The 10,678-nt window shown below is 50.2% G+C and overlaps 1 protein-coding gene across 8 annotated transcripts; it reads right to left on the bottom strand.

The window, feature by feature from the left end:
* Positions 1–92: 92 nt before the first annotated feature.
* Positions 93–6,138, bottom strand: B4GALT3 (UDP-Gal:betaGlcNAc beta 1,4- galactosyltransferase, polypeptide 3). 8 transcript variants are annotated; one of them, XM_012639546.1, is made up of 8 exons: positions 6,044–6,138; positions 5,050–5,195; positions 4,405–4,702; positions 3,622–3,857; positions 2,488–2,678; positions 2,239–2,361; positions 936–1,040; positions 93–802 (listed from the first exon to the last, which is right to left on the bottom strand). In XM_012639546.1, exons 3-8 carry the CDS (start codon positions 4,664–4,666, stop codon positions 529–531), a joined length of 1,191 nt encoding a protein of 396 aa, XP_012495000.1. In that variant the 5' UTR covers positions 4,667–4,702; positions 5,050–5,195; positions 6,044–6,138; the 3' UTR covers positions 93–528. The 8 variants fall into 8 exon arrangements, with proteins under 8 accessions (XP_012495000.1, XP_012494999.1, XP_012495006.1 ...); XM_012639545.1 differs by having other exon boundaries at positions 4,405–4,679; XM_012639552.1 differs by having other exon boundaries at positions 93–621; positions 4,405–4,679.
* Between the last annotated feature and the right edge of the window lie 4,540 nt (positions 6,139–10,678).

Raw genomic sequence — 10,678 nt, 5'->3', positions numbered from 1 at the left:
TTTGGTCTGGCTGTTTGTCACCTGTGGGCGTAAGAGTGGAGGGGAGTAAAGAGAGACAAAGTGTGCCTGGGATGCAGAAAGCAGGAGCAGAGGCAAGACAACAGAGTCCTTTATTAGAAAATATATCAAAATCCTACCCCCCTGAGCCAGGACCAGAGAGGGAGCTACTCCAGCACTGGCAGAAAGTACCCAGGGAGGGGCTTCCTTCACCAAACAACTTCCCAGGAGAAGCCAGATCACTCTTCTCTCCATGGAAGAAGAAGGGGCTTGGGGTCCAGCCCGTCACATAAAATCATGACATCAAGGATTCACAGTCATAAGCCCTGCAGGAGACCCTTGAAAGAGGGACCCCCCAGGTCTAGAGGAGCCCAGCTCCAGTCCAGCAGTGAGGAGAGGCCCCTGCCCCCCCAGTATAGCACTAGAGTTCAGTTCCCCCACATCCCTCTAAGAGCAGTGAGGAGCTGGGGGGTGGAGACAATACAACCCCTCAGATTCAGTTTCATGATTAAGGTGGGTAGGAAGGAGGAGTCAGCGTGAACCACGGAGGGCTGTGTGGTTGGCAGTAGGTGGAGGGCCAGGCCTGGCTGGGGGCCGCCGCTGCAGCATCTCTTGACGGAAGGCCTGGGAAGAACCAGGTGGGTAACGGGGACCAGAGGGAGCCCGGGGACCCCGAGGGTCAGTCCCAATGTCTGCTGTGACGTTGGTATAAAGAGGACCCAGCTCTCGAGCCAGCAATCGGTATGTCAGTGAGTTCATCCCATCTTGTGTCCAGGAATTCTGGGTACGGACCAGGAGGTCAAATCTGAGGGTTAGAGGTTGGAGACTAAGACCAGAAAGGAATAGCCAGGAATTTAAGGACCGTTAGGAGTTTCCTGGCTAGGGGAACAGAACCCTGAGGATCCAGTAACAATTCCTAGGCAGTCCTTCCTTCCTACCTGTGGGGATTTTCCTCGTTGCCCTTATCTCCTCGGTGTTTCACCATCTTATAGTGTCCCACAGATGTGGGGGGCCGAGAGATCTTCATCCCAGCCAGGCGCACCCTGTGAGAAAAAGGAGGGAATCTTGGCGGATCCAGAGTGGAGGAAAGCTGCTCACAGGTGAACAAGAAGAGCTAAGGCCAGAAAGGAAGGGACTACATGTTTCCATACACAAAGAACAGTTATTACTAGTGAGGCAAAAAAAGTGCCAAGTACCAGGGAGGGAGGGAGGGGGAGCCAAACAGAAAGACAGAAATGGCTGAAGAGAATGTGAAAGCTGGACATATCCAAATCCCCAGGGCCCGGTGCCAGCACCCTGGGGCCTTTAAACAATCGACAGCGGTAGGTTTGTGCCTCCTCCCTTTGCTTCCTAAATGGCTCCCAGGAGCTGCCCTTGCAGTCTGGGAAGGACAGGGAGACAGGGCATTTTGTCAAAAGGATAAGACAAGACTGGGAGTTGCAGCCCAAAGCTCAGCGATTCTTATTTAGAATAGTGGCTGAGCTCCCCCGACTTCTCTCCCCCTGCCTCCCTGTGTTAAGAAAAGGGTAGAACCAGGTACTGAGGGCTTTGAAAGAAATAAACTCCAACTCTGACACACACAAGCAAGGAATAAAGATGGCCTGGGAAGGAATTGCAAAATACACATTTAGAATTTGCTGGGTGCTTTACACACATACAGAGGATGAGAATTCACATAGTAATGTCATCCCAGAGGACACAAGAGGGAGGGGAGGCAATTCGTCCAGCATACCAAGCCCAAATACTCACACCAGACATCAAATTGGGTCAGCTGAGGCTGAAGGTCAGAATGTTTCTCATGCTAAAACATAGCTGGCATCATGCCAATGGCATAGACCCCCCCCCTTTTTTTTTTTTTTAAATGAAGTGATTCTGGGCTACATGGAGTGGAGCCCCTCTCCCCATCCCCATAGAAAGTAGTCTGGATGCAACCCTAGCAGAAGATGGGACTAAACTATCTCTACGCCCCTTTTGAGCTCTGGGATCCCATGACACTATTTCCTATTGGTCTATCTCTTTTCCTAGGAATATAACTAACCAGATCTAGGAGACTGAAGGATGACAGAATGGGCAGTAGCTTGCAGAGCCTGACCTGGTATACTGAAAAGATTAAGGGAAAGGAATGGGCTCAGTGTAGGACCAGGGAGCTAAAGTTAGTGTTGAAGTCTATGGCAATGGATGGTCTTAGAAGACAAGGTTCCAGGCAGGGGTAGGGAGGGAGGTGGTAGCAGGAAGTCTGACCTGGTAGCAATGTCGTCATCCTCACCACCCCAGCCCCAGTATTCATTGGGGAAGCCATTCATCTTCAGGTACTGGTCAGGAGTGAGCGCTGAGACCCCTCCAAAATACTGGGGGTACGGGAGGCTAGGGAGAGAAAGATCCTTGCATTCCACAAGTCTTCTGGAGACATTCCCACCCATAATCCCCCTGGCTCTCCTTTCACTGGATGGTGGGTTTCCCTCCTTCCCAGCACCCTTCCATGCCCTCTACCTGTATCCAAACTTGTTCATGGCAACAGCAACATGGCGGGGTCCCCGAGGGTCACACACATACAGATTGTGGTCATTTTCTGGCAAGAGGTCCACATCATGCAAGAACAGGCAGTCCCACTCTTCATCACGCAGAGCCTCCCGCACCCCTACGTTCAGCAGCTTTGCCCTGTTAAATGTTCCATTTCCAGCCTGGAAGATAATAGAGGCAGACCAGACTATGTTTATAGGTAGCATGGAAAAGAGGGGGCCAAAGGATAAAAGTGAAAAGACGGAAATCAAAGTGGGATGCAGGGCCAGGCACGGTGGCTCATGCCTGTAATCCTAGCACTCTGGGAGGCGGGTGGATTGCTCAAGGTCAGGAGTTCGAGACTAGCCTGAGCAAGAGCGAGACCCCGTCTCTACTAAAAAATAGAAATGATCTGGACAACTAAAAAAAATATATAGAAAAAAAATTAGCCGGGCATGGTGGCACATGCCTGTAGTCCCAGCTACTCGGAAGGCTCAGGCAGAAGGATTGCTTGAGCCCAGGAGTTTGAGGTTGCTGTGAGCTAGGCTGACGCCACGGCACTCACTCTAGCCCGGGCAACAAAGCGAGACTGTCTCAAAAAAACAAACAAACAAAGTGAGATGCAAGTCAAAGAAAAGAGAAAAACAAACTACCTTTTTCATTTTTTCATTTAGTCATTCAACAAGTTTTTCTTGCATATCAGTGCCTGATATTTACATGCTCCTGTTTAGCGTTTAATCCTGACAGCCAACAACCATGTGAAACAGATGGCACATTAGTTATCTAATGCTTTCTGCCTTGTTTTGGAGGGTTAAGTATCTTGCCCTCTATTTGTTACATGTCACACATGTAACAAATGGCAGAACTAGAATTTTAGCCCAAATGTGTCCAATTCCAAATTTGCACAAGCCACTCAACAAAGGAAAAATCATGGAAGAATATGACAGTGGAATACCCTAAACAGACTGAGAAGGCCAACAAGTTTGGAAGAACAGGGCCGGGTGCTTCTTCACATTCAACAGTCTGGCCTTCTTAAAATTATTCTAAGGACCCATCAGTTGAGACTGGAGTGGCATTTGCTTGAAGCTTCCATATGAGAAAGAGTTAGGTGGGGATTGGGGGTACCTGGTGGATGACATAGATTCCATAAGCAAGCTGCTGGCGCTGTAAGAAGGGGTGCAGGTGGTAGAGCAGCAAGCGCAGGTGGTGCTCCCGGGCACGATGGGGCACAATGATGGCTGTTCGAGAGCGTGGTTCACATCCTGCAGGGCGGTATCGGCCCCCTGGTTCCACCCGGGGATTCCTCTCCACAATCTCTGCCAGTGATGGCACTGGGCTAAAGGATACTGACACAGGACCCACTGTCAGAAAGGAATGGCAAGTTCAGGGATTAGAGGGGCAACGAGAAAAGAATGAACACCATGGCCTAGGAATACCTCCGACCCTTGCAGTCTGGTTCTGACACTCAGTTCCCCCGAGGGCTCAACCAGAAATCTCACAAGCCTTGGGTCCCCCATCACTGGGACAACTCTACAAAGCCTGGAAGGTGCGGGCTCCTTCCCTAGCCTACCTTTTTTATTTTAGAGTATCGTAATCTCCTGTCTCACAAGGTTGGAAGCTACGGTTGGGGGATGAAGAGAACAGGACTTCTAGCTAACTAAACCAGGTCTCATCTACAAGGAAAACAATTCCTAACCATGGGCAGGAAAAGCCCATAAATGGGCAGGCAATGAAAAGCTGTGGCCCAACCCAAGAGCCTAGTCTGAATTCCAAATTCAGAGGCTATCTCAACCTCAGCCCACCTTCAGGGGACATTATTCTCCTCTTCTAAGTCCCACTCCATGCCTTCCCAAGCCTCCCTGCCCTAATACTTTGTCCTTTCCTTCACCTTCTTTCTCCTGCACTCACCTAAGAGAGGAGATCTTTCTGGACAGTAGGGCAGACCTTGAGGAGCTGGAGGACCCCCTGGGGCAACAGGGGCCCCAGGCAGGTGACTGAGGTTACTGTAGACATCACGGGGATGAGAATAGTCAAATGTCGGCCCCTGATCTCGGCCAAATAGGGCACTGAGGCTTCGGAAGCCCCCCAGTGACAGATACATCATGACAGCCAGCTGGGAGCCCACAAGCAGGGCCAGCGTGCAGGGCCGCTCCAGCAGCCTCCGCAACATCCTGGGGTGAGGTCTGGGGAGGGAGAGAGGGGGGTTCTGGGGGTAGGCGGGAAGAGAGCAAGCCAGCAGGGAGATCAGCAGTAGGGATGAAGGTGGTGCCAGGGGTAAAGAAGAAAAACAGGCAGAGAACAAAGTCACAGAAGGGAGCACACATGTGTACAGTTGCGCAAGGAAGCAAAATAGAATGTAACCACTAGGAGCCCTACCACCTGTCACTTCAGCCCAAGTTTCACTTTCCTCCCCCTCCCCCCAAACCACACCCACCATCTACTCTCAAGTCCCCACCCCCCAAGAATGCTTACATCATTTAAGTCCCATGTTCATTTCAGTAGAGTCTCTGGAGAAACCCTCTTCCAATTTTAGAGGAAAAGAGACAGACTCACCTAGGTTCAAGCTGTCTTCTTCGGGATCATGGGGACTCCAGGGGGTCCCGGGGGGACAGAGATGTGAGGCATTATCTAAAATTGGAAATGTCACATAGGACAGAGAAAGGTTCCATCCAGCTCTCCAGCAGCGAATCTGGGACCAGCTGGAACAGAAGTGGTAAAGGATAACTAACTACCTGCACAGGCAGAGATCAGGATCTGGGGGAAGCCAGTTTCCCAGCACGGGAAATGAAGGAAAGTGGTTGGAAAGAAAAGAGGAGGAGCAGGGGATGCTAAGTCCCTGGCCTCTCTCCCAGGCTACCCAGGAGTGATAGTGTCAGATTCCTATTTAACCACCCCTCTACCCCCACTCCAACAGGACGAACTTGTTTGAGTGGGGACAGGTCAGCTAATGTAGACATTGTTTTCTCCCAGATCAAGAACCTGTTCAAGGGGCGAGACAGTCATGACAGGACCTTGGAGTGGCCCTGGAGTACCCAGGGCAAAGTAGGAAACAGTCTCCTTCGGTTCCTCACGTGCCTGGGAGCTAGCTCCCCAAGTGCGGGGAGTGTGACCACTTGGGAGCTGCAAGCTAACGGCTCCGGAGCGCGGCGGGGAGAAGGGTGGGGGCGGCGTCCTCTACCTTTTCTACCTTTCCCCAGTCCTAGCGGGGGTGGGGAGGAGGATTGCTGCTGAAGTGAGAAGGGCAGAGAGGGGGCTGGGGCAGAGACGGTCGGGGGTACCTGGGCAGGCTCACCTGGAGGGGTGTGGTCCTGGTACGCTGTGCAGGAGGTTAAAACCCAGTTCTTTCGAAGCACGCCCATTCCGTCCCAATCTCTTCTTGCGTTTGCCCTACCTTGCAATATGAGCCCGCCCGGCCCCCGTCCCTGCTTCCACCTGGGACCCCCGTTACTGCCCAAGCTTGTCTCCAGGCGTTACCCAAACTTCTCACCCTTCGACCGCCCGAACCTTTCTTACGGGCCTCTCTCCCCACCATCCCCAGCCCACATACCAGGTCTTTTGCTGCCCGTCGTCACCGCCACCCCGGCAGCCGGGCAAGCATCGCTGTCGCCATCTTGGAAGCGGGCGCAGGGGGGCGGGGCCTCGGGCGGAGCCGCCCAGGCCGGCGGAGCGCAGGGTCCCAGCGCCGCGTGCCCGGGGGGCCTTAGCGCAGCCGCGGCCGGCCGGGGTGTGCCGTGGCGTAGGCTGGAGGCGGGAAGGGACCCGACCCCTTGGGGAGCGGGCGCGGGGGCTCATCCCCACCTCGCAGACTGCTAGCAGGATTCCATTTCCCACCCCTCAGATTTGTAAAAGCAGCAGCTCAAGCTCTTCTTTTTCCTCAGGGCCGAGACTTGCCAAGAGGCCAGTGGGACAGCTTCTGGGGCGTCCGGTGACCTCACTATCACCCCGGGGTAAGCTGAGCCCCTCTCCCAGCGTGTCGACGGCGCCCCCTGCAGCCTAGTGCCACTTCGTATCAAAATTGTTTCTCAGGCAGGCTGCAGCGTTGCAGACCGCTCTAGCGCATTTTTGTATTCCCATGGTATTCCGCAGGCCCTGAAATAGACAGAGTTAGGTAATAAAACAATGAAACATTAAATGTGGAGGGAAAGGCAGCGTCTGCTTTAATGTAAAAATCTGTTTTCCCATATATGCAATATGTTTATCTTGTGGCTTCCACCATCCCCTGGCATACCGCGTTTCTTAGAAGCAGATGTTCACGCCGAGGAAACAATAAGAGACTTGAATAACTCACAGAATCTGCCTCGGAAAGCTCACGGTCTTGTGTGCGTGTATTGGGGGAGGGAGACAGGTAAACAATATAGCATGATAAATATGCTAGCCCAGAAATGGCACCTCGTTCACACGTGGAGATCCCAGAAACGCTTTCCAGAAGTGATGGCTAGTGGGAAACCTGAAGGACTCGTCTATAGCGTATCCTTCTGCTTTAAAGATTCTGTTTCCATGGGACCTATTTTACAACTCAGTGTGGGTAACTGATCCGTATGCAAATTCTGTCCTGTCTGGTGGAGATTCAGTTCACCTGCTCCTCCCCATATTGTGGGAGGAAAACAGTTTTAGGCTCCATTTTCGTAATCATTTCTGTATTTTTTTTTTTACCTGCTCCAGTACAGCATATATTTAACTGTTCTATTCTTATCTGTCAAAAAATTAGTTTATTGAGGTAACAGTTAACTTTCAACTCGAGTCTAGTTTCTGAGCTAAGAAAGGATATCTGAGCTGAGAGAACCAAAAGAAGAGGCACGGAGGTAACTGCCACTTTGGACTCTGCTCCATCTGCTGGGACCTTGCTCCTTTCATGGTGCGACACAGCATGGAGGCAGGCTCCCCACTTGATGGGTGACCTTGGAAGTCATCCGGCCTCTCTGGACCTCAGTTTCCTCGGCTATAAAATGGGGAGGAATACCCATCCATTAGGGTTATACAAAAATAGTGGTTGCCAGGAACTTAGGAAAAGCTCAATAAACAGGGCCATTATCACTGTATCCCTGGGTCAAAGCTTCCCTGGATCCAAATGGCTGTTCAGGCTCCTTGGAACCAATGACCTCCCCCAATCTTCCTCTCAATCTCTGGATGAGAAGTGGAGGGGACAGAGAGGAGTGACTAGGGCGGAGAGCAAGGGAGAAGGCCCCTAAAGCAGGAGGAGCGAGGGCAAGGAGAAGAGGACTCAGGGCAGAACCGGGGTTTCAGGGTGGAGGGTTGGGTCCAAGGTGAGATGGGGTGGGGGTTGAGGGCCGGGGTCCAGGCCCGGACAGGGAGAAGGCCAGGCTGGCACCCGCAGCAGCCGCCTGCAGTCCAGGCCACATGGTCCCCCTCATGTCCCCTCAGGCAAAGCGCCGCCTGGCCGCAGTGCGTTGAGGCTTTCAGGTTCCGCCCAAGGTGCCCAGTTACCGGAGCCGTTGGGGCCGATGGTGCAGGTGAACCTCTGAAGGGGCTAATGACCTGGCAGCCCCTCCACCACTTGATGTTCTCTGCCAGCAGCAGCTCCAAGTGGCCCATGGCCTTAGTGCCTCAGCAGCGTCCTCACATGCCAGCCCTCACACGCTAGCGAGAAAAAGCACCTATATCTCTGTTCCTGGTCTGTAAATGTGTCTGTTCTCTAGGTTTTCTCTTGTACCAGTTTTAACATCTGCCAGTTCCTTCATGAGTTAAATAAAATCAACATGTGTTCATTTTTATGTGGGTATTGACAAAGACTCTCCTTAACCAAACTTTAAATAGGCTCCTCTGATCCCTCTTTTTGACTAGGTCTTGTCCTTGGGCCCTGTCTGGGGCCTGCCTAGCTGGTTTTAGCCAGGATCCTGCCAAGTCAGTTTAAGGGGAATCCCCACCCCCAGCCTTGATATCTGATCATCCTCACCTGCCTTCAGCAACAATCCTGTTAAGTCCGTTTAGCAAGAATCCCCCCTTCATGTAATTTTCCATCCATCCACTGACTCCCTCATTCTGCTCATTGACTATTTTTTCTTTATTTTTTCTTTTTTTAACCCAAAAGTCACTATGCAAACTGAATCATTGACTATTAATCCCTACTTGTCCTTGCTGTATTGGAATTTGAGCCCAATCTCTCTGTCTCCCTTTTTGGGATAGACTTTTCACTTATCATAATAGTCCTGAATAAAGTCTTCCTTACTGTTTTAACAAGTGTCCGAATAATTTTTTTCTTTAACAGTAGGAGAGTCATAATTTTACCTTTTCCTGAAAATTATCTCTTAACAGATGAACAGTGTTCCAGGCAGAGGAAACCACAAGTGCAAAAGTCTGGAAATGAGGAAGAAATTAGGGAGTCTGGGAAATTAAAAATGGTTCAGTAACGCTAGACAATAGAATGAAGGGAATGTTGAGATATAAGATTGGAGGGATAAGGAGATGCCAGATAATGAAAGACTCCCATAAACTACATTAAAAGATTTTGGGTTTTATCCTGAGGGCAAGCAGCAGACATTAAACTGCTCTAAACAGAGAGTACTATGATCAGAACTTTAGGAACTTTGGTGGAAATGTGGAGCATTAATTGAAGTAGTCAAGGCTGGAGGCAGGGAGACTAGAAGGTTCTACAGAAATCCAGGAGTAGGATGGAGCTCATGCAAAATAAGGTAATATCAGTGGGACTGGAGGGAGGAAAGTACCTTCGTGAACTTTCAGGAGACAAATGGGACTTGGTGATTGACTGGATGGGCCAAGTCAGGGAGTTAGAGGGCTCCGGGATTTCTAATTTGGACCACTGGGTGGTGCCATTTAATGAGAAACAAATTTCAGGAAGAACATTTGCAGGGAGGGGTGGAGATGACAAACTTTGGGCTTAATGAGTTTGAGGCACCTGTGGAGGCTTAAAATAAGATAATACTGAGTTTGAATACAATACCAGCTTTGAAACCCATTGGCTGCGTGACTGAGCAATACTTTCTGTGGGTTGCATCTGTAAATTGAACCCCATCTTAAGGAGTTTCGTGATAATTAGTGAGAACTGTGGAAAAGTGTCAGCAGACAGAAGATAATCAATACATCTGAGTTTTGAGCACAAATAGGAGCCAAGTAAAAGCCCCGATTTCCCTTTAAGGAGTTCACTGTGTAGTGGAGAAGACAGACTTACGCAGATAAGTGAAATGTGGTTCTCCTAGAGGACCCTTCCTCTAAGCCTCTGCTCCTCCACACGGTGTTTTGTTCTTGTAGAACTGACCTTCACTTTCTATACCCCCTCTATCCTCAAGCTCCTGGACAGAGAACTCCTCAAGCATCCTCCGGAGTAGCTGGGACTACAGGCACACCCCACCACACCCAGCTTCCCTTCTCTATCTGCCATCTTTTGACTACTCCCCTGCACTCATTTCTAAGCTCCCTGTTTTCAAGAATCTTCACTTCCACTCCATTTCACCTGGCCACACCCTGGGCTAAGTCATCACCTAGAACTGCTACATTTCTGAAAACTCAAATTCTAATATGCTGGTTTCCAGCACAACATCCTGTCTTTCCATATTCTGAATAAGTCTTAGGGCCCCTAGTGGCCCAGTCATGACACATAACACAATAGAAGAAAGCCAGTCTAGTAATCCAAAACTAATTTAAATCTCTACTTAATTTCTCAAGGAAACCTCAGAGGCAGGTGGGAGGGGGAGTGGAGCAGGAGCATATTTTAATGTACAGCCCAAAGTCCTTAAAAATCCTCTTCTCTCTCATTTAACGTTTTCCACCTGGACGATAGCTCCTCCCCAAAACTATCCCTCCCAACCCCCTCAACCCACACAGTTTCCCCAGATGTCTCCCCACTCAGCTCTTTATCTTACCATATTACCCTCCAGCTTCAGGTCTGTTCTCTTTACTTCACTTTGGTTTTGCATAACATGGAAGAGCCTTGGAACTGGCCTAGCAAACAGAAATCCTTCCTTCTCCCCAACTCTTCGTGTGGCCCCTGCAGTCTTTCAGCTTACTTCTAGACAGGGAGGCAGACACCTCCTCCAGGAACACTTCTGTGACTGCACATTCTGTGCTAGGTGTGACTATGTCAGACATCAGATTGTGAACTCTCTGAGTATAGGGACCATGTTTTCCCTTTTATCATTCCCTGAATGCAACTCAGAACTTTGGCACAAATTCTACAATAGCCCATTTTATTTTTTTTATTTTTATT

Source organism: Propithecus coquereli, unplaced genomic scaffold, assembly GCF_000956105.1.
Source record: "Propithecus coquereli isolate 6110/MARCELLA unplaced genomic scaffold, Pcoq_1.0 Scaffold140, whole genome shotgun sequence".
In the NCBI taxonomy this organism is placed as follows: Eukaryota; Metazoa; Chordata; class Mammalia; order Primates; family Indriidae; genus Propithecus; species Propithecus coquereli.
The sequence above is the reverse complement of the archived record's forward strand: the minus strand, read 5'-3'. Positions and strand labels throughout refer to the sequence as shown.

Coding starts and splice junctions, on each gene's coding strand:
- B4GALT3 (XM_012639546.1), bottom strand. CDS start 4,666: ATGTTGCGGAGGCTGCTGGAGCGGCCCTGCACGCTGGCCCTGCTTGTG. Junction 3,858..4,404: donor AGAAAGATCTCCTCTCTTAG/GTGAGTGCAGGA, acceptor CCTTTCTGACAG/TGGGTCCTGTGTCAGTATCC. Junction 2,362..2,487: donor ATGAACAAGTTTGGATACAG/GTAGAGGGCATG, acceptor TTCTCTCCCTAG/CCTCCCGTACCCCCAGTATT.